The following is a 23,752-nucleotide window of genomic DNA, read 5'->3' on the forward strand; positions in this document are numbered from 1 at the left end:
ACACATAAAAAATTATATTGTGACAATTGTTTCGCCTTGTTAGGGCATTATCAAACGAATGTCGGACATTCGTTTGATAATGCCCTAACAAGGCGAAACAATTGTCACAATATAATTTTTTATGTGTTTTTTGTTAATAAAATACAATTTAGAAGACTCAAAAAATCTGTGTTTGATTTAAAATTAATACATAAATTAAAATGGAGTTCTACAAATTAAACGCCAAGTCAATAAATAAAAAAAAAATTAGTACAAAATATTTAGTGTAGATCTAGCAAATGAATGAATGTGTGTGTGTGTGTGATGTTGATTCTGCATAGTAGGGACACACATACGATGCAGAGAAGCATAGTTTTTAAAGATCCTGAGAGGACAATATGCTCACCATTCGACTTCTCAACACAGATTTTCCGCAATTAAAAATGTCAACTTGGCTAAAACTTGAGTTGTACTCACTAGCCATTCAAAACATAGGTGAACTCAGCAACATAATATACGTGGAGCCGATACGCTCAACTATTTGGGGTAAAATCCTCGCCTTACATTGGCTAGACGCCGTTTGACTTTAGAATGAGATCTGCCGGCTGATTTGGCGTCATAGGATCTCTGCATGGTCGGTGTACAAGACGCAGCGCCATAATGTAACCAGTCGACCAGTCTGAGGGCGGTAGCTGTCCGCTCGGCTCGGTAATGTGTTGATACACGGCAGAAACTAGTTTGCCGGCGCTAGTCGCGAGTCGCGAGTCGGAGTAACCTTCGCAATGTCCGCGCTCGTCATCCTGAGCTCTTTACTTCTGATGTTTTCCTCAATCGGTGAGAATACTATACATACTTATCCCGTGACAAATCCGCCTTTATGTGTCGCGATTTGTGAGAAAATTGTGTAAAGGAGTCGTAATAATCGTCGGGTATGTATGAGGAGATGAACGAATGTGGAAGAGGCGAAGAATGTTTGCAAAGACAGAGTGGTGTGGCGTTCGATTCTCAAGTTCAAGTTAGTTTTTTTGTATCTACAGCTTGTTTACAACTGTAATGTAAGAAAAAAACAACAACAATATATCTCAGCATAGAACTTCTTATATTCTTCAATAATATGGATATTTACAGGACTAATTACCTGTAATAGGCTGGTTAAGGGATCACTTTACACACGTGCAACACATTCACCATTCTACCCACGATTGACAACCACACTACTCAAATTTTTGGAACTCCTAGATATATTTGATCAATCTCGTGACACAGCATATATGAGTTCAAAACAGTCATCTATGTTGGATTGAGAAAAGCTTTCATTTTACTGAGACCCTTTTATTTAAATGCGAACGCTGGATTATTTTTCCAACTTTTATTGCTGGGAAATATTATTTAATTTTTTTATATAGCTTATAATTTGACAAGTTATTTTTATTTAAAACGTTTTCAAATACTTGTTCACAAATCTGGTTTATCTCGACTTAGAAGTTTATTATTTTCATTTTGACATCTCAAGAAAGATACAGTAAAATGTTAATTTTACTGTGTATTTACTGTATATATGTATATTTATTTTCGTTTTTGAAAACGTTAAAACTTCTAAAATAAATCGAGTCACATGAACGATAAAAATGTCAATGAATATATTTTTATACACCCTATAACTCGTTTAAAAATGCGTCTTTAAATTTGTTTTTTGCGCTTTATAAAGAAAAACATTTTCACTTGAATTCATTGCAACATTTTTTCCCTTGTTCTTTTTCCCTGAAAAATAATGTCTAATTACGAGAGACGCAATTTACTAATGTTAATTTTTTTTAAATATTAAAGCATTAACTTTATGGATCATATTGATATATTATTTCGAGAAGTAAAAAATACTTTGTGTTCTGATCCACTCACATTTTTATTAACCAACTAGTTTCGGCAACAACCTGTTGCCCTCTTCAGGGTTTCATTTATTACAATAAACCCTGAAGAGGGCAACAGGTTGTTGCCGAAACTAGTTGGTTAATAAAAATGTGAGTGGATCAGAACACAAAGTATTTTTATTTCTCGAAACAATATATTTTATTTTTAATCATTTTTTGACATCCATGAATGATAAAACGTTGATAAATGAACATTAATATAAAATTTAACATTTTTTTAAATTAAAACCACCCGGTTTTTAGTAACGATTTTATAAATAATCGAATAAAAGAGTCGATTATTTTAACAGTATATACGCGGGTCTACCAAACAGTACAATGTATCGACTGCAATGAGTGTTAAACGCAGCAGCGAGACTGATTTTTGGAGTTTCTATTTGGGTAAAACAAATTTCTGTTTGGGTAAAACAAATTTATGAGGCGAATGTAATTGGAAAAAGGAGCAGAGGAAGACCGAGAAACATGGCACGATCAGGTATGACAAATACTTGAAAGTGGTCAGGTTAGGAGTCGTTATAATCGGCGGGTATGTATGATGAGATGTATGAACGTGGAAGAGGCGAAGAATGTTTGCAAAGACAGAGTGGTGTGGCGTTCTATTCTCTCTGCCTACCCCTGCGGAGAAGCGGCGTGATGGTTAGTTAGTTAGGTAGTTGAATAAACTGTATTTTCAGTCACACATCCCCCAATACTTCACCAACTGCACTGGTTACGCTTTCCCGAAAGGGTTGAATATATATTTATTTATATTTTTTAAATAACCCCATAGTATAACTGTTTTCTTTTCGAAACCACATAATTATATCGAAGAAAAACTTGTATTTTCAATGCGAAAACGGTGTAAGAAAAAAATTAATTACGTAAAATGTTACCTGGATTTAGAGAAAATTGTTGCGACTTAACGAAGCTGGACCTTAAGTATGTAAACAATTACTTTATTTCATGTATCTTGTACTTTATATTATTTTAAACCCCGGTTAAAAACAAATCAGCTGATATTATTTCGAACAGTTATACTAACTGTTTCTTTTCGAAACCTTACATTTATTTCGAAGAAAATTTATTTCTTCAATGCAAAAACGGTGTAAGAAAAAAATAAATTACGTAAATAGCTACCTGGATTTAGAAAAAGTTGCGACTTAACGAATGGTTGGCCTTAAGTATGTAAACAGTTGCATTGTTTCATGTATTTCATACTTTCCATTATTTTAAATCCCGGTTAAAACAAATCAGCTGATGTTATTTCCACAGTTGCGCGCGACCTTGAACTGTCAGTCACAACTGACATTTCCGGCGCCTTCTTTACACAGTCTTGACCTTTGACCTCTTCAATGCCGTTCAGTTAAAATACTGATTTGTCGATTACCGGATCGTCGAATTAGGCAATGTTTATATGAACTCATCCTTGCGGCTTTCATTTTTATGCTTTCATTTTTAATAAAGTCTACATTCCGTTATTGAGAATGACGCCATTATTCAATACTCTTTGGTTTTACTATGACTCAGTGACTCGTGACTCGTTCGCTGGAGATGTGCGTCGTTCGTGGACGACCGGATCCTAACGAACCGTTCATTTGGATTAATTTAGTAACCGTATCCCAGTGTATAGTGAATATCGTTCAAAAATGCTGACTCGTTCGCCGGTTAACTCTACCATATACTTGCGCATATATTATATGATTTGTTATTTTTATAAAACTTTATAAAATGAAACTAAAACTTTGTTTTTAACCACTCTTTTTTGGTACTTTTATATTTATTTCAAAACATATTACATACATAAGTCATATATACAATATTCCCGATGTGTAATTTCTATTTCTCATTTTGAACCGTTGACTCGTTCTCCAACCGGTCTCGACAAGCAGGGATAGATAGCCATCCCTGAAGACGACAAGTTGCTTGATGGATTTCTTTAAAAAAACTTAATGTTTTATTTTGAAATGAACTTTCAAAGATGATTTTACGTTTTTTGCAGCTTATAATTGTGCTCATCTGTGTTAAGATGTTAAAAAGTGGAGAAATCCAGATCTGTGAACAAGGATTTAGGCACACCCAAAACGTTATGAAAATTAAAAAAAATTCTCACCTCAAAACAAAGAGGTAAATAAAAGCTTTCTCAAACCAACCATAGATGGCTCTAGTGAAGTCGAATGAATATAAGGCGTAATGAGATTTATGACTTGTGGGAGTTCCAAAAATTTAAGTGGTCGAGAAACCCAGATTTGTGAACAAGGATTAGGACCCACCCAAAAATGTTGCGAAGGTACTTACTCTTTATTTTTCAGGTTTCGTGAATTCAAATTTCGACGATGGAAAGTGCGACACGAATTGGAAGTGCAAGCCGCTAGCTTCGTGCGCCTTGGAGCTCCTCGATACTGATACGGTCTTCCCGTGCAGCCAGTTTGGGGCCCCCATCCGAGTGTGCTGCCCCCCCACGCGGATGGGGGACCTGGAGCTCGGCACCACCACCCCCGAGCCCCCCACCACCACCAGCACCACCACACCACCCCCTACCACCACTGCCACCACTACCACCACTACTACCACCACTACCGCAGCACCAACCACCACCCAGACCACCACTACGGTCACCACCACCAAAGAACCAGTGAAAACTACTCCTGTTACAACTACCACTACTGAAAAACCAGTAAGAATTCATTTTGTATTTATTATATTCTTTATTTTCATGGCCTTTCTGATGCTGACAGCATTTTTCAAGTTTTTTAATTAATTTTTTTACTATTTTTTACTTCATCATACACATAATTCTTCTTCTTCTAACCCTTATCCGCACCCTATGGTGCATACGGCACTGCACATCACATCAAAGCAATGTTATCTTGATCGTTAACAAAGGAAGGAAAGGTGATCAGCCCTGCCCTTCAGGTACCAGTCCAGGGCAATATTAAATAAATATTAGAGTGAAGAATCACATATTTATTTGCCCCCTCTGGGAATCGAACACGGGACCTCCAGTACGATAACCGAGTGTGCTGACCATTACACTATGAAGTTACAAAATTCACTTAATTACAAATTACATTATTGTGCCCTCACTGAGTTTTCCCGTTTTCAAGGGCACATTGTACGATATTTATTTATAAAATTATATGAAGCAAAATTGTTTATGACATGCAATCAAATACGACACGGGCAAATAATGCGATCTATTTCAGATCTACCCACTTCCATTATTCATTTATGAATAGCTCATTTATGAATAGTTTCTATTTTTAATGCACTTATGGATGATGGAAGCAGGTTTCTTCATTTTCAAACACCATATTTAACGTACGGTGTTTGAAAATTATGCTAAATGCATCGAAACACATGGAGCTAAACACTTTAAGAATACCGGGATTGTATTCCTAAATCCGATCAAGTTAAGGCTGCAGCAGGCACCTCGGTGGTTGGAGCGCTACGTGCAGCGCAGTCAAGGGATAGCCGAAGAAGAGTCATTGCTTCGACAAGGGTCACAACCCTCAGTAATGAGGAGTAAAACGGAGAAGAGATGAAGAATTCTTTAATTCTGTCTCAAAAACTAGAGAGAGTGGCTCCTTTAAAGCACTAAGTCACTATTTAGAGTGTCTGCAGACAAAGTGACAATAACTAAAATTAAATTGATTTTAAATTAATTGTTTTTTTCAGCACCCTGCCACGGTGTGGGGCAAGTTACCACCCAAACTACAGGCGAAACTAAAGCTTCTTCCCACGCAATGCGGTCGAGTTGTTATTTCGGAGAGGATTCTCAACGGGCAGGAAGCCAACTTAGGAGAGTGCCCTTGGATGGCGCTCATAGGCTACGAAGGTAAGAAGACATCGCTAACAGTACAAAGACATAACCCAAACCACCCAAACCTTTGAAATATAAATCTATAGATGCCTCAAAATCTACTGCGATAGTTTTTCAAATTTTTTTATTGAGGTCAAGGGATCTTGTATCCCTTATGTCTCTGCAACCATATTAGGTATATTGTGACCTCTAAAATATTTGTAACTGCGATAGTTACAAATATTTTATTTATTTAATTAAAAGTCCGCACCCGATGGTGCATAGGGCACTGCGTCATGTAAACGCGGTGTTATCTTGATCGTTAACGCATGAAGGAAAGGTGATCAAACCTCCGCTTCAGGTACCAGTTCAGGACACTATTGAATAAATATTAGAGTGAAAAAAATCACAGATATTTATTTGACTCCCCCGGGAATAGAACTCGGGAACTCCAGGGTAGCTAAACACGCTAACCATTACACAACGAGGCGGACATTTATTTCACTTTACCAATATTTATTTCACTTTATATATATTAACAATTTATATTTTACAAGTTTTAAAATTGACACTGTTAAAAGACGAAAAGCCACATACTTTGTTTGGCCACATTCCGTGGAGAAAAATATGCCTTTCTACAGTTTTTAGTAGAGGGAAAGGTAGAGGTCTTAGGGCGTTAAAGAACATCATGGCTCAAAAATCTTGGACAGTGGTTTGGAATACCGGAGGCAGCAACCGTCATAAGATTGACCCAGAACGGTGTGGAGTTTAAGAAGATGGGAGTAACCTAACCTCCGATAGGAGTGGAATGAGAAGAATATGAATTTCAAAAGTACCACATGAACATATAGCTAAAAATATAAGACCAATTTTATTCCTATTCATAATACAGTAATACCCCGCTTAGGGGGGTAATCCTCTCTTCTCCCTCTCATTCCTCATAACTGGAGGTTGTGACCCTTGTCGAAGCAATGACTCTTCTCCAGTTATCCCTTGAATGCACTGCACGTAGCGCTCCAACCACCGAGGTGCCTGCTGCTGCCTTAACTTGATCGCTCAATCGTGTAGGGATCTTCTTTTCCCTCTCTTCCCCTCCAGGTTACCAATCACAACCAGTCGTTCATGGCTATCCTCGTTGCCATGCGCAACGTGTCCAAATCCATGCCAGCAAAATGGTGCGCTAAACGAATCAGCACTAAGCAGGGTCTATTTTCCATACACATTCCAGCGGGCGCGTTTGGAAATTTCCCTTGAGCGGGCGCGTGTCATAAATTTGATGTCATTAAGTTTTCTGTATGCAAATTGGGTTTTCTTTATATAAATGTTATCAAATGTCTTTAACGATTGTGTAAATTTATTTTTTCCGATTAAAAATTCTTCCATTATTTTCTTCTCTCTTTACTTGGTCTGACATGTTTTCCTGTTGAAACTAAATAAGAAATACATTTAACTATAAAGGAAACGATTTAAATGAAAAATGAATAGGAAAATGAGTTTTTTTCTGTATAAAATACATAAAATACACTTTAAGGGGCGATTTTTTAAATGTATACTTAAAGAAAATTTCCAATTTTCAATGAAAAACAAAAACTTGTTAGCACACTAGGTACATCTGTAGTTTAGAGAGACACTGAGCCTGGAATAGCTCGGAGCTGGATGCTTGCAATTAAGTGATAAGGGTGGAGGAAGCGATAAGGTACATTTGTCATAAATTTTATGACAACGCGCCCGCTGGAAGGTTAAACGAATGTCCATATTTGTATGCAGTGTTCAATTATCGCGATTTTATATACAAAAACTAATACCTTTGAGTATTTATATTTTATGTAGATGATTTTTAATTTTATTATATTTACTAAAGATGCGGGAGAAAAGAAATTCTTCTGTGGCGGCACACTCATCAACAAGCGCTATGTCCTGACGGCGGCCCACTGCTCCCGAGCAGCTAACTTCACTCCGTAAGTTGTTCTAGAAATCTTCTTCATTCCTGACCTGTCTCCATTCTCAATATTACTCCTTAAACGCACTGCTAATGACAGCAATCCGTACTTCTTGTGGCATCAAAACTGCTAAATTGAATATTATTTTTTGACATCCCATCAAAGATGAAGAAGAATATGGAAGTCTGGGCATTTACGGGGTTGACGACCGTCATAGGCTGGTAGTGATCACTTTACACACGTATAACATTACCAATTCTACCCATTATTGACAACCATACTACTCAAATTCTTGGAAGTTCTATATGAAACAATTATGAAATATTGTTCTTGAATCACTAGAACTTCACTAGACACATCTATTGGTGAGAGGAAAAGAAGCTTTTTATTGAGCAGAAACTCTTTTATTAGTATGTGAGGTAAATAACTCCTGTATTTGGACACACTCAAAATGTTGTTCTTTATTGAAGATGTTAAAAATATACAAAGCATGTGTATGCTAATATACCTGATAAACTGCTTTAACAGTATAAGAAATAGTGATATTTACTAAGTTTTCTAAATCATTTTGATATCTCAACATAGATGAAGAAGAATATGGATGTCTGAGTATTTACAGAGATGACTTTATACATTTTATATTTTACTTATTTTGTCCGCCTCTGTAGTGTAATAGAGGTCTAATAAATATTAGTGATTTTTTCACGCTAATATTTATTCAATATTACCCTGAACTGGTACCTGAAGTGGAGGGCTGATCACCTTTCCTTCGTGTGTAAACAACCAAGATAACACTGCATTTATATGATGCAGTGCCCTATGCACCATTGGTGTGCGGACAAGGGTTCCAATGGAATACATTTATAATATTCACCATTTTACCCATGATTGACAACCACACTACTAAAATTTTTGGGACTCTTGCATATATTATAAATCCTATTATTTATTTCGTCATTGACTTTGTGGAATGACATGATTATTTTACTAAAATTAAACACATGAATATACCACTTTAATGGGTTTTATTTATATATACGACTAGTTTCGAAAATGAAAACATCTGTAAGTTTTCGAAACTAGTCGTATATATAAATAAAACTCATTAAAGTGGTACATATAATTAAGTGTTTAATTTTAGAAAAATATTATAAATCCCATAACACTTTATGTGTGAGTTTACTGAAGCCATGTATGGTTGGTTTGAGAAAGCTTTTATTCAGCAGAGACCCATATTTTTAATGTATGTAAGATTCTAACCGGATTATTTTACATACTGTAATCTTAGGACATTTCTTCCGTACAGTTTTAAAATGAAATTTATTTAATCCCATAACACTTTATGTGTGAGTTTACTGAAGCCATGTATGGTTGGTTTGAGAAAGCTTTTATTCAGCAGAGACCCATATTTTTAATGTATGTAAGATTCTAACCGGATTATTTTACATACTGTAATCTTAGGACATTTCTTCCGTACAGTTTTAAAATGAAATTGATGGATTTTTCTAAATTTGAAGGTCAGTAGTCCGATTCGGGGAGTGGGATCTGACGAAGGACCCGGACTGCCAGCTGTTCCAGGACAAGTGCGCGGACGTGGCGGACCCGGTGCTGGACGTCGCCATCGAGGAGTTCATAGTCCACGAGATGTACGGGAACAGAAGTCTGCCCCTCTTGCGATACGACATCGCCCTCATCCGACTGGCAACTGATGTCAATTTTACTGGTATGTTACAAAACTCACATTCTTCTTCTTCTTCAAACCCTCATCCGCACCCGATGGTGCATAGGGCACTGCATCATATGCACTGCAGCATAATCGATTGATTTCACACCCTTTTCTTTTTCTATTTGGAGATCGAAGTCATCTATGGCTCTAAATGTCATAGATCTATTGCAGTCAAACATTTCATTCATTCAAACCCTTATCCGCGCCCGATGGTGCGTAGGGCACTGCATCATATAAATGCAGTATTATCTTGAGATTGTTAATACACAAAGGAAAGGTGATCAGCTCTCCGCTTCAGGTACCAGTCCAGGGTAGTATTGAATAAATATTAGGTGAAAAATTCACATTTATTTGACCCCCCCTCTAGGAATCGAACCCGGGACTTCCAATTCAATTAAATTTATTTATTTCAATTAATATATACATTACAAACTATAAAAAATTTAAATCGTATACATTAAAAATACATTCAGACACATGGAATAAATCAATATCCAATGAGATATTGTTCAACATAGCGGTAGCTCTTCCTACTGGCATAACCATCGGCAGGTTGGTCCTGTGTATAGGAATGTGAAACAATCTATGTCGACGCTGTCTTAGGTAATTATCGGGAACATACAGACCAATGTTCCGGACAATTCCAGTACGGTAGATGAGCGTTCTGACCATTAAGGCAGAAAAAAATATACCTGCCATAAATTTTGGGCATCCTACCATAGATGTCTCATCGTCGATGCGATGCAATGCCTTATTCACTATTGAAGGGCAGAAGAAGTAGAGAGTTGTCAAGATGGCACTGACATATTGTCACCAGTGTTGTCTTTGGTTTCAGATTTCATACAACCGATCTGCCTTCCTCCAAAGCTGTACACGGAATCTGATAAGTACACGGTGTCAGGATGGGGAGTGACCGATAACATATCCAGGCAGCCCAGCTCCATTCTGCAGTACATATCAGTCTCCTTGTTCGACTTCTTCGAGTGCAACAACATAGCACCCCCAGAAGCGAGCCCACTGTTAGCTCGAACGCAGTTCTGCGCCGGAGGGTCCAGTGGTAACACATCATTTATTCTATTACTTATTTTTTATTTAGGTTAACAACAGCAACATATGTAAAACAAAACATTAAAAGATATACATTAAACAAGCCAATTATAGTTAACCACAGAAACATAAAAATTAGTACAAAATATTTAGTGTGGATTGAGCAAATAGACACGTATTTATGAGAGAAAATGTGTGTAAGAGGGTGTGTGTATGTGTGTGATGTTGATTTCAGTAGGAACATACACACAATGCAGAGAAGCATGGTTTTTAAAGATCCTGAGAGGATATTCTCACCATTCGACTTTTCAACACAGATTTTCCGCAACTGAAAATGTCAACTTGGCTAAAACATGAGTTGTCCTCACTAGCCATACGAAACATAGGTGATACCCGCGGACAGGTTAAGGTTAAGGTTAAGGACCCGATAAGGACAGGTTCTCTGAATAAAGATTATTTAATCATATACAAAATTACAAATTGCAATAATATGCCCTCACTAAGTTTTCTCGTGCCGAGGGTGCATTTCACAATGCTTGTTTATAAAACTATCTTCTTCTGTGTGTGTCATGTCAAGTCCTCCTGACGTCGGCTATCGCTTGAGAGTAATTGTCCTTGTCTGCCCAAGAGGGCAGCTCTAAACAGCGCCTAACAGTCCTGATCCCCGACCAATCTCGTATATTCCGGGGCCAGGATATCTGTCTTCTGCCTACACCTCGTCGACCCTCTATTTTGTCTTTAATGATTGGATGCAATAGCTCTTACTTCTCTCCTCTCAGCACATGCCCCAGATAGGATACCTTCTGGACCAAGCAACATACCAGTCAGCAACTGTCTCCCTGCTCTTGTCTTTTTTGAGCGCATTTGCGTTGCTGGCCATATCGGTCCGTGGAATGCGTAGAATTCTACGTATTTAGCCACACATATATAAAACTACAACATTTTGAGTGTGTCCAAACACTTGTTCACAAAATCTGGATTATCTCCAATTCGTATTATTTTTTGACATCTCATCAAAGATAAATGCCCAGACTTCCATATTCTTCTTTATCTTTGATGAGATGTCAAAAAATAATATATAAAACTATATGAAAGAAAATTGTTTATGACATGCAATCAAATATGACATGGTCGAAGGATGCAGTCTATTTCTGATCTACCCACCTCCATTATCCATTTGTGAATAGCTCTTTTATACTTTGCTTCGTTTTTCAATGACTGTATTAATAATGAAGGCAGGTTGTACAACTTTATTGCAAAAGAATTAAAGTTCTTTTAAAAATTCTACCCATTATTGACAACCACACTACTCAAATTCTTGGAAGTTCTGTATATATGAACCAATTTAGGAACCTTGTTCTTGAATCGCTAAATTTAATTTTTGAATGTGTGTAAAGTGATCACTTTAAGTTCTTTTGACCAAAAGAGGTATATGTGTTTTATTTGATGTGTTTTAGATCTTATGGCTCTATGCACGTTTCCATAAAGTGTGTTTATTGTGATTTGTGTGCTTTGCTGGGAGGTACTTTCTTATGTTATTTGAGAGTAATTCTTAAATAAAGTAAGGATTATTTTAGTGTTTAGTTGGTTAACTGCCATAAGTTATAATTTGCTGAATATTTCCTCTGTGGGAGTCCGTTTTATTAAGTATTATTTTCACTTTTGATTTTTGGGCTACTATACCACTGTTTAATAATGCATAACTTGTACCACCTCAACCAATAATCCCATACTGTAGGTTTTGTTTGATGTGTTTCTATGTATGTGTCAGATAACCAAGACTCAACTGGACATATAAAAATAATTGCAAACACACAAACTATTGTATGCAATTATTGTTATTTGAAGGGTGTTTCCAATTTTTTTTTGCAATTCTTTTATTTCCTTTTAACATTGAATAATTTCTCTCCAGGTCAAGATGCTTGTAAAGGAGACAGCGGCGGGCCCTTGTCTTACAACATAAACAATATGGAATACCAGAAGGGAATAGTCTCAATGGCCACTTCGTTCAAGTGTGGAATGGAAGGCCGGCCAACCGTGTATACCGAAGTCACCACATTTGTGGGATGGATTCTCTACCATATGAAACCGTGATATTAGACCTATAACTAAGTGATTATTATATTTTAATATATATTTTTAATAATAAAAAAACTATATAATTGAAAAATATTTGTTTTTTATTTCATCTTGGTACTGCATCACTTTGAGTGAACTTTATCTTTACACATTGCTTTTGGGCGGTGTTTTGATCAACCCCGACCCTAATAAGTATACTAATTAAGCTTGTATACTAATTACAAGTAACCGCAAACCCAATTTCAATCTGTACAATGTTTTTTGGCATCTTTCACGCTCTACTAAAAGTAAGCAAATAGAACGCTTATAAGCATCTCCCACTCTCACCAACAGTGTGTAAAAGACTCTTTCAAGCATTTCCCGCAAAACATGTTAATGAATAATGCCATTGGTCACCAAATTCATGAATATAGGTGATGGAAATGTTTGTTGGGATACAAATAACAGATGTAAAGGAACTGAGAGCGAAGGAGATTACTATGTTATGGTTTACAAACAAATTTACATATATTTCCTCTGAACTTGATCAAGAAGTGTACCATTGATATTAAAATAAACTCAAAAACTCAAGCACACTTATGCCTGGCTTGTTCTCTATTTGAGTTTACTTATAGTATAGCTACTGGGGCCATACATTAAAAACAAACTTCATAATACAAACATAATTTATTTCCAAGTATTAATATAAGTAATATGTTTTTAAAATTTGCAATTTGTGTTTTAAAATTCAACAAACTTGTGTATTATTATGTATCACTATAAAATACAAGTCCCGCTAAGTAAAAACACAGTAATAACACCAACCACAAAATAATACATAGTTAGATAAACATGAAAAGTTATTTTTGAGAGGAGTTCTTTATAATTGAGACAAAATCAGATGCCCAGATTCCCATAGACTTTAAATTTAAGATCGAAATATTATTTTTTGACATCTCATCAAAGATGAAGAAGAATATGGAAGTCTGGGCATTTACGGGGCTTACGACCGTCATAGGCTGGTTTAAGTGATCACTTTACACACGTGTAACATTCACCAATTCTACCCATTATTGACAACCACACTACTCAAATTCTTGGAAGTTCTATATATACCAACCAATTTAGAAACCTTGTTCATGAATCACTAGAACTTCACTAGAGACATCTATTGGTGAGATGTAAAGAAGCTTTTTAGTAAGCAGAAACTCTTATATTAGTATGTGAGATCCGAATCCTGGATTATAATCACACACATGAGAAACGCCAGAAAATACCATTTTCATTTTTATTATTAAGCTTATAATTTGACCAGATAATTCATTTACAACATTTTGAGTGTGTCCAAATACTTGTTCACAAAATCTGGATTATCTCCAAAAATATCTCTTTGGAGATAATCCAGATTTTGTGAACAAGTATTTGGACACACTCAAAATGTTGTTGAGATCGAAAGCTTAAGCAATTATTTTTATCTTTGCTTGTGCGAAATACTTTGAATGTCGATATTAAATTGAGATAAAAGTATTTATAGCATATGTGCGTATAAATGGAACCCGAGAGCTTCTATTCCAGACCCGGGAATGTGTCGGGAACATTCAGAGTATCACTCACACTATGCTACACGAATCGCCGCATGACAGGCACTATATCTAGTTGTATTTACATTTTGCAATCTTAACACGGATGATGAAGAATATGGGAGTCTAGGTAAATACCAATACAGTATATAAATAATAAAACCCTTACCGCACCCCAATGGTGCATAGGGCACTGCTTCATATAAACGCAGTGTTATCTCGATCGTTTACACATGAAGGAAAGGTGATCAGCCCTCCACTTCAGGTACCAGTCCAGTGTAATATTGAATAAATATTAGAGTGAAAAAATCACTTATATTTATTAAACCCCCCTGGGAATCGAACCCGGGACCTCCAGAACGGTAGCCGAGCATGCTGACCATTACACTACGGAGGCGGACAGAAATACAGTATATAACACCTGTAAATACAGGGTTTATAACCTGCTATAGACTGGATAAGTGATTACTGTACACACATGCAACTGTCAACAACTGTCGTCAAGAAAAGGTGATTCAGTTGGCTTGGCCATGTACTCCGCATGCCTCCCGAGAGCCACCATCAAGCTTGCCTCTTTTACAAGGCATCAGGTTCGCGTCGCCCAGGACTACCACTGCTGACAATTCGTCGGCAGTTCTCGTCAGAACTTCAGGACGCGGATCTGACTTGGGAGGATGCAAGGGAGCTGGCAGCCGACAGAAAAGGCTGCAGACAGTTTGTGGACTCCATATGCTCTACCTAGGGAGCGGATATGGTTTAATAATAAATAATAGTACACACATGCAACATTCGTGTTTAACAACCACACTATTAAAAATTTTGGAACTCCTACATGTATCATTAATTTCATGACGCTTTACTTGTGAGTTCAGCAGAGCCATCTAAAGTTGGATTGACAAAGCTTTTATTTAAAGATGTATGAAAAACATCATGAGATTAATGAAATACATATGTAGGAGTTCCAAAAAATTTAGTAGTGTGCTTGTCAATCATGAGTAGAATGGTAAATGTTGCATTTGTGTAAAGTGATTACTTTACCAGCTTAAATACCCAGACTTCTATATTCTCTTTCGTCTGTGTTGAGATGTCAAAACAGAACTCCTGAGTGGAGATACCTAGATTTGTGAACAAGCATTCGGACACACTCGAAATGTTGTAAATATCTATCTAGTTTCTTTGATTGCCTATCTGTCATCCTCAAAATCAAAAGCATTATCGATGCTTTCCGGAATGTCATCAGACGACTTGGATTCCTTTTCGTCGTCACTGTGCTTATACAAAAACTCGTCGATATCATCCCGAATTGTCTCCGCAGTCTCGTTAATAGACACCTTCCTGGAGCGGACGGGGGAGGCCGTGTTGGGCGAGAGGTCCCGGTTGATGAGGGCACTCCGCAGCTTGCTCTTCCTGCCCCCGCCTTCTCCGGGATAGGCCGACTCCCTCCGGGGGAGGTTCTTCCGAGGTCCGTACGTGCGCTCAAACATGAGAGGCTGTCGGTGCACTCGGCCGTACATGAGCTCCATCTCGTGGAGGAACTGCTCCCTGAGGAGACGCTCCTCGTCCTTTCTGGTTTGGAGACGCATGGCGATGTCGCCGGAAGGACTGGAAGAAAAAAAACATAAAAATTAATTAATTAAGTATACTGTTTCGCTAAAACACTGTTTCAATAGCGCAGTTCAGTGGTTCACTAAGGAACCATTCCATAATCAAAAAAATGGTACCCAGTCACATATATAATCAAAGGGACAATCCAATATTGATATATAAACATTTTAAATTACTGCCGGTACGTGGAATATTGTGGATGAGTATCATCGAACAGCAAACTAGACAAAAATATCAAAATCTTTTAGAACACAACCATGATACACGATTTACACACAACAAAGGTTTGATAGTCCCAAGAATTAACAATAAATATGGGAGTCCAACACTGCAATATATCGTTCCGAACATTTTTAATTTGTTGCCGATGGATGTTAGAGGTCAAAATAAAATATGGAACAAAGGCAAAATAAAGGAATGGGTAAGAGTTGGGGAAGAGAATGGGGATCAAGAGTTTATTTTATGAAAATTGTAAAATGTTTATATTCTTAATTTTTCTTTCTTTATGGGTGTATATTAGGTTAAAATGGTTAAAAACAGTAAAAATGTATTCAAAAAGAACTCCACCGACAAGACACACAACATGGCTTGTGGGTCTCTGCAAAATATATATATTTTTTAAATATATATATATATTTTAAATATGTTAAAAATGCTATTTTTTTACTTTCCGGGATATTATACGGGATTTCCTAATATTTATTCAGCGTTTACGTATTTATTACGTTTACGTTTACGCGTTTAATTATTTAGTCGCGTGTACGGAGTGTCGACTCATACTGCATTAATTCTTGAAACCTGTATATATGCTATGGTCCTAGATCCTTCTGCATATCAGTAAGGTTTTCGATACATTTGTGAAGCATGGCCGATTGTTACACCATCAATTCCGCGATTCGTGAAGTATTTAATAAGCTTATTACTTTTTGCTTCCATCTTGTTTCATAAAAATGGGAAGAATGATACATGTTTCTGTAAGGAATGAGGGTATCTTGCTGAGTGGTGACAACAACATCCCTCAATCGTTTATATACCCGCATAGTCAGGCAAGTGGCATTCTAGATTAGTCTCACTTAGAGCTACCTAGTAACTTATCTTTGATAATCTTCCACCACCTTTAAAAATTTACAACTCATCCGTAGGGTAAATAATCTAGTATCCGATATAAATAATATTAATATTGTTGATAATTTATGTTGTTCTAATCATTTCCCCTTATAAATAGTCCAGTTATGTGTTCAAAACCTGTACATTAATGTTTTCCATGCCGGTTTTCTTCTCAGAACGCTGTCCCGCCACTTCACCTCCGACTGGAATCTTTCTTCTTCTAGAATCTTCATGACATCGGCCTCCATTTTCTTTTTGGTGGACTCGATTCGCAAAATGGCTGCCAAGTTAGATCGGTTCACAGACGGGATCTCTATTGCCGACCGAGCCCGGTTGGGGGCATTCGGTGACGAATTTGTACTCGCCTGAGAACCATAAAGCTTCTTCAATAAATCCTAAAACCAAAACAAAAATATCATATTATTTCCATTAAAACAAATGTATTTTTTTATTATTAATTGATTTGTCTGTCACTTTGTGGTAATATCTATCCATTTTTAATTTTAGTTTTGCTTGGTCAATACCAATATTTCTTAAAATGCAATATGACACGTGTTTTGATGCATTCCGGATCATTTTCAAACACCGTATGATGGTAGAATGGTGAATGTTACACGTGAATAAAATGATCTCTTAAACATGTTAGGTCGTAAGCCCTGTAAATACTCGGACTTCCATATTCTTCTTTGACCTTCATATTGAGATGTAAATTTTATTTTTATATTTGAATGATCAAGATAACACATGAGATGGTCCGACGACATAGTCACTGTGAGGGGTAAAAACTGGCTGCAAGCAGCAACCGACCGGATAAAATGGAAAGAAGAGGAAGAGGCCTATATCCAGCAGTGGAGGTCAGAGGCCTCATAAAGAAAGAAAAATAAGATAACACAGCTTCGATACGATGCAGTGTCCTAAATACTATAAGTGCAGGTAAGGGATAGAGAACAAAGATGAATTTCAGTGATTATATTTAATGGTTGAATGGTTATATACCCCGGACGGGTTTCTACTTGATCGGGTGGGTGATTTGCTTCCGGAGGCGATAAACTCCTGTTTCAAGTCGTCGTATTCCCGCTCCGTCCTGCCCTGCCTCGCGGCGTGCCTCCTGCACTTCTTGCTCTTGGCCTTCCTCTTCCTCTTGTCGCTGCCGCTGCTGGCGCTGGATATGGTGTCGCTGCGCTGGTCCGCCCCGCGGCACAGCGCGGGAGAGCCGCAGTCCTCGGATTTGTGCTTCTCCCGTCTGGCCATGGACGGGGGGAGGGAAGATGCCTTGAGCATTTCCTCCGCTCGGATCCTGCGATTAAGGGCTCTGCAATTAATAACAGCGACAAAATAACGTTGCTAAGAATTCCCACATACATAATTACCTTATGACATTACAGTACTGCGGTACAGTACCAAGGGGTTGATGGTCCCAAATGTGAATAATATGGAAATAGAAATCACTTCATTATATAGTTCCGACCATTTTAAAGTATTAAGAGGGCAAACAAAAATCTAGAGTAAAGCAAAATAAAGGAATGGGTAATTGATCAAGAGTTTATGTAGTACAAATTGTATAACGTAGAACGGGGCTACTTAAACTTTGATGTGTTACTTGAGCCCAGTACAAAAAAATTAAATCTGTATTTTAGTCTACAATAATGAACGTATCGACATGATTCATTGTTTCCCTGACAGGTGACACTTATTGTCATAATACTTCGATCGATACCACGATCTAAAAATTTTTTTTACTGGGCTCAAGTAACACATCAAAGTTTTTTGAATTTTGAATTTTTACTTTTTTATTTTCGTGTGTGTACATTATTATTATGTATTAAGATGTTAAAATATATTAAAATAATGGAAAGGTATGTAAAAAGAACTGACCACTGACAAGACACACAAAGTGGCTTGATGGGTCCCTGTTGACACATTGTTTGCGGGACACGCTTAAAAGCATCTTTTACATACAGTTGGTAGAGAGAGCGGGAGACACTTATGAGCGTTCTGTTTGCTTACTTTTGGTAGAGCATGAGAGATGCCAAACATTGTACAGATCGGAATTGGGTTTGTGGTTACTTGTGATTAGTGTCAGGTGACAGACTGTCTGAGTCTGTTAGGGTCAGCGATGTTGATAAAACCGCCTGACAACAATGTGTTAATTATGTTTATTAAAATGGAAATGTGTACTTGTTTATGAATATGTAAAACAGAAAAATAATCTGGAATATGGTTTAGTGTTTAAATACAACCATAGATGGCAGTACAAGTATCATTTTAGAAATAAATGTCACTAGACTTTGCTAGTAACATTTATTTCTAAGCTAGGCTGTCACTGTAAGCACAGGTCTACACTCCTTTGAGAAAAGTTTTGTTGGATGATCATATACGGCCATACTCCCCCAGATGGGTTAAATTACTAAATCATAATATATATTAAATAATTAAAAGGTCGAATTACTAAATTACGCTACAAAATATTTTTTCATTTCACCTGTAGAACTCGTCCTCTCTCATCTTATCGTAAATGTAGTTGCTGAAGAGGTTCTTTGGCACAGGTTTGGCTCTGAACTTCTTACCGGACCCGGTGTCCGGAGACAACAGGTTCAACTGGGGATTGGAGCGACAGAGACGGCTTCCGAGGCTCCTGCGCTCCTCTCTCTCCGTAAACTTGAAAGGCTTCATCTGGGATTGGAGTTCTGCGGTCGACTGCAGTTTTGAAATCGAACGCCTGAAAAATTGATAGAGACACGCTTTTAATGACGATTTTACAACTTTTCAAAAAAGTATATACTACTACTGATACTTATAACCATCACGCTGCTTCATGCCATAGGCAAAGAGAATAGAATGCCACACTGCTTTGTCTTTACTAGCATTCTTTACCTGTTCCACATTCTTGCATCTCCTTAGACATACCTGCCGATTATTTTGCTACTGATCTGATTAATTTCAAGTATTTGACATCCCTGATCATGTCAAGTTTTCCTCGGTCTTCCTCTGCTCTTTTTCCAACTACATTCGCCTCACAAATTTGTTTTACCGTTTTTTTTCCTCAGTCATTTGTTCCACATGTCCAAACCATCACACACTTATTAGGAGCCTTTGGTCCAATATATGGACAGCAATAATATATTTTGGGCCCAAATATTGTGACAAAATTTATTGCCAACTTATAAAACTTTAATTTTTAAGAAAGCAAATGGAAATGCTAAATGAAATTATTAACTATATGAGCCGTTATAAACGCAAAAGAGTCTTAAAATATCCTTCATATGAAGGTGATGTTAGATTCGATATTACTCCAGAGAAAAAATGGTCCATTTATCGAAGCATCCCAACTCCATTTTGCGGTACATATGTCAGTCATAACATCTCTTTCAAAAAATCATAACTATTTATTATACAGTGAATAAAACAACAAAGAAAATAAATCATAATTACCAGGATTTCCCAAATGCGAATTGCGTTATTGATAAAATGGTCAAAATGCATTAACATTTAGGAGGGGCTGATTGAAAATATATAAATCATAAACATAAAATAAATAATAATGTTTAAAAAAAAAACTAACTTTTCAGAAAAAAGTGCATTTAACTCAGGATAATTTGATTGCTTCTACATATTTTGAAACCTTAATTCCTGGTCCTCCATAATTTTATCAAACAAAGGTATCCTCGATTCTATGGGAACGGGATTTGCCCGAAATTTCCTGCTATTCTTTTTGCTCTGAAGTATTTTATACTCTAATTCGTCCGAGTAATCTTGTAACTGGTCTAACAACTGCTTTTCATCCTCCCTGAAAAAACAATTTGTAAAATAACTTCATACATATAAAAAATATACATTAAAAAAATATATAATGAGGTTTAACAAGGGGATCTTATGTTATGTGTAATTTAAATCCAGTGTAGGAAAAGACAGTGGTTGAAAACTTAGGGGAATGGTTTTATTGTAGCACTAAGTCGCTGTTTAAAGCGGCTGCAAACAAAGTTAAAATTGGCAAAGTTAAAACAAAGATAATTGCCAACAATATGAAGAAGAAAAAGTTAGACTTATTCACTGTTTACGACCATTTTCAAAACATAATAAATTATGTTTTACAAAACTTTCTTCAAATGATCCATCATTGCAAATAACATGAGCTGATGAAATGTAGAACTTTATAATTCCAAACTTTCAACTAGAAACTGCTGAAATGCAAATGCTTGATGGTCAGTTGGAGAGTATAGAGACAAAAAAAAGAGTTCACGCATTCGTGGAAGCCTAGGTGTAACAGGCATAAATAGTAAGGTAGAGTAAAGGCAATTGAGATGGTATGAGCACATAGGATGCAGAGAACCTGATCATATTGTGAACCAGGCAATCACCATGGATCATTCTTGAAAGACATCTAGAGGAAGACCAAAAAATTCATGGATGCTACAGAAAGATAAGATGATTTGAAGGCATGGCCCAGGTGACGTTAAGACCCAAGGACCTACAACCTGAAGGAAATAAGTTGGGATGGAGCTAAGAAGATTAAGAAAGGCAAAGGAATTTGCATGATTTAAAGAATTATAAATACCTTTCAGCCGTCTTCAATTTTCGTGGCGAGACAAAACAATTAGTGGACAAATCAAATCTCGGTGACTTTTTCACCGGACTAGTTGGAACACTGAAAGATTTCTTAGAAAGGGCATCTTCCACTTTTCTGTACTTTTGAAATGGTATGTTTGTATCATCTCTATACGCGTGAGCATTATTATTTTCATCATCCCACGGTGCCGTAGAGTTTGTCCGTACGGCACTATTCAAATTAAAATCATTATCAAACATCTTTCTGGAATCTGGGGACAGAGATTCGTCCTTTCTGCTAAATTCTCGGAAGTTAATAAGACTTTTATACACTTCCGCCGGATGTGAGTGAGTGATGAAATCTGATTTTGATGTGATCGGTCTATCCATTCTATCAACTTCTATGTTATTCCTGCTGCCTTTGTTCGAACCGTGTACAGACTTTCCACATTTTAACAACAGTTCATTTTTATTTTCTCTTAATCTTTCTAGTTTTAAGTAAAACTCTTGGTTCGATAAATGAGTTACGTCTTCGTAGTCAGGTATGCTTTTGTAGAATTCTCGAAAAGATATTTGATTTTTGGATTCAACATTATCCATAATATCATTCGAAATCAAATCACGCTGCTTTTTTTTACTGGGTGATAAACTCAATGTTGTTATCCTTTCATATTTGGCGGATGGCAATCTGCTGGACGGATTCAAAGGCACTTTTAAACAAGAATTCTTGAACACTGTATTTGTATGTAAACCCATTTTGCAAGTGAATTTGCTTGACTATATTTAATCAGGAATCCGAAAGGTTTAATTGTATTACTATTTTAGTGACTTGACATATTGTTTGGTGTCTCTGTATCTATGGCAACAGTAATTCATTGATTTCCCAGCCGTGATAGCAAACAGAATTAATATTTTATGTTGTTTGATCTAGCACAGTTTATCAATTTTTCTTTTAATTTGTGAACCATAATTATTTACTTATTGATTTTGGACTTCAAATCAGATATATACACACTTTATATAAACACAGGATTTCAAAAGAAAATTTAATAGGAGTAATACAACTTTCATTAAAGGTTATTTGAAGTACAAATAAATGTTTTTTCATTATTTAAATTGATTCATAATATAACTTCTTTAGTTTTAAACTTTAAAAGTATTAAAAATAAGATAATTGATATTTCGCTCACTCCTTTCAAGAACGTCATAAATCAAAAACCTTCGATTTTCAGTTTTGCATGTTTTCGTAATGTCCAGAAAATGTACTGTATCCCAGCAAAAGCGACATATTTTTAACTTAATATTTATCCGCTATAGGGCAGAAAGTGTTGTTTTTGCATTTTTAAGAAAAGGTGTTGTTCAATTATTTTTTTTAAATATGCTTAATATTTTTAAAATGGAGAAAAAACATTTAGGTTTTACCTAAAAAGATCTGTTGCACAGTAAAAAGTTCAATAAGTGGCTTGATATTTATATTAAATGCATTTTATTATATTTTTAAACTTCAAAAACGATCTCCTGAAAAATCAAGTTTTTTGATATATGACGTTGTTGAAAGGAGTGAGCGATTTGTGAACCAATGATTTTTATCATATTTTGTCTTAAAATCAACCACTGAATGGATATAAAAGCAAATACTTAAGAATCAATAAATTATAAAAATTAAAGCGTATACAACTTTCAACTTTGTCCGCCTTTGTAGTGTAGTGGTTACAGCGTTTGGCTACTATGTTGGAGGTCCCAGGTTCGATTCCCAGATGGGTCGAAATAAATATACATATGTATTTCTTTTTATTTTTAAAAATATCTTCCTGAATACTGATTACCTTGCCTTCATGTAATCAACACTAATGCCCCTAAGGTCGAAAAAAGCATGCATGAAAAGCATGAATGAATGATGGACATCGCAATATGATGGTCCAAAACATTTTTTTATATAAAATATGGGCCGTTGACATAAATTATTATGTCAGGGAAAAGTCTCTTTTTCTTCAAAATGAATGGCATGCCCCAATTAGACCGCGAGCCTCGCTTTCCAATACCTGGATTAGACCATATCAATGAAATCTGAAATAAAACACAATGTTACCAACTTTGTGTGATAATTTATTATTATTTTAAAGTTACCTAACATTGTTGTCAAAAAATCAGACCTCGTTTATTTCATCAGATTGATCACTAAATGATCACCCTGTGATTATCTGAATTGTTTATTTATTTATTTATATTTTCACAAAAATTCTTTTTTTGTCACTTTTCTGAACGAAAGCAATCTTAAGACAATACATCGGTATCTTAATACACTCAACAAGATGATGGTTATATCCTTAGTCATCGGAGAGCTGCAGTATTTATTTTATATAATATTTCTATTTTTCAATAAGGAGTGACACCTTTAAAATAACAAGACTCATATTAAAAGACTGAAATCACGTGCGATGTGTGTATAAAATAGTTAT

At 36.2% G+C, this 23,752-nt stretch overlaps 2 protein-coding genes across 3 annotated transcripts; one reads left to right on the top strand and one right to left on the bottom strand.

The window, feature by feature from the left end:
- The first annotated feature begins 679 nt into the window (after positions 1-679).
- Positions 680-12,562, top strand: LOC148310795 (serine protease ea-like). Of its 2 annotated transcripts, none has more exons than XM_088257849.1 (7): positions 680-813; positions 4,196-4,560; positions 5,562-5,721; positions 7,547-7,643; positions 9,143-9,348; positions 10,187-10,408; positions 12,311-12,562. In XM_088257849.1, the coding sequence occupies exons 1-7, from the start codon at positions 762-764 to the stop codon at positions 12,490-12,492; spliced, it is 1,284 nt and encodes a 427-aa protein (XP_088113975.1). In that variant the 5' UTR covers positions 680-761; the 3' UTR covers positions 12,493-12,562. The 2 variants fall into 2 exon arrangements, with proteins under 2 accessions (XP_088113975.1, XP_088113976.1); XM_088257850.1 differs by lacking the exon at positions 680-813 and adding an exon at positions 3,803-4,010.
- Positions 12,563-13,919: 1,357 nt separating this feature from the next.
- On the bottom strand, positions 13,920-22,126 carry LOC148310796 (protein FAM161A-like). Its single transcript, XM_088257766.1, has 6 exons — positions 21,304-22,126; positions 20,371-20,535; positions 19,231-19,467; positions 17,745-18,045; positions 16,893-17,143; positions 13,920-15,638 (listed from the first exon to the last, which is right to left on the bottom strand). The coding sequence occupies exons 1-6, from the start codon at positions 22,047-22,049 to the stop codon at positions 15,221-15,223; spliced, it is 2,118 nt and encodes a 705-aa protein (XP_088113892.1). The 5' UTR covers positions 22,050-22,126; the 3' UTR covers positions 13,920-15,220.
- Positions 22,127-23,752: the final 1,626 nt, after the last annotated feature.

The sequence above is a fragment of the Brachycentrus maculatus genome, unplaced genomic scaffold (genome assembly GCF_059751285.1).
Source record: "Brachycentrus maculatus isolate JH-2025_06_01 unplaced genomic scaffold, ASM5975128v1 h1tg000087l, whole genome shotgun sequence".
NCBI lineage: Eukaryota > Metazoa > Arthropoda > Insecta > Trichoptera > Brachycentridae > Brachycentrus > Brachycentrus maculatus.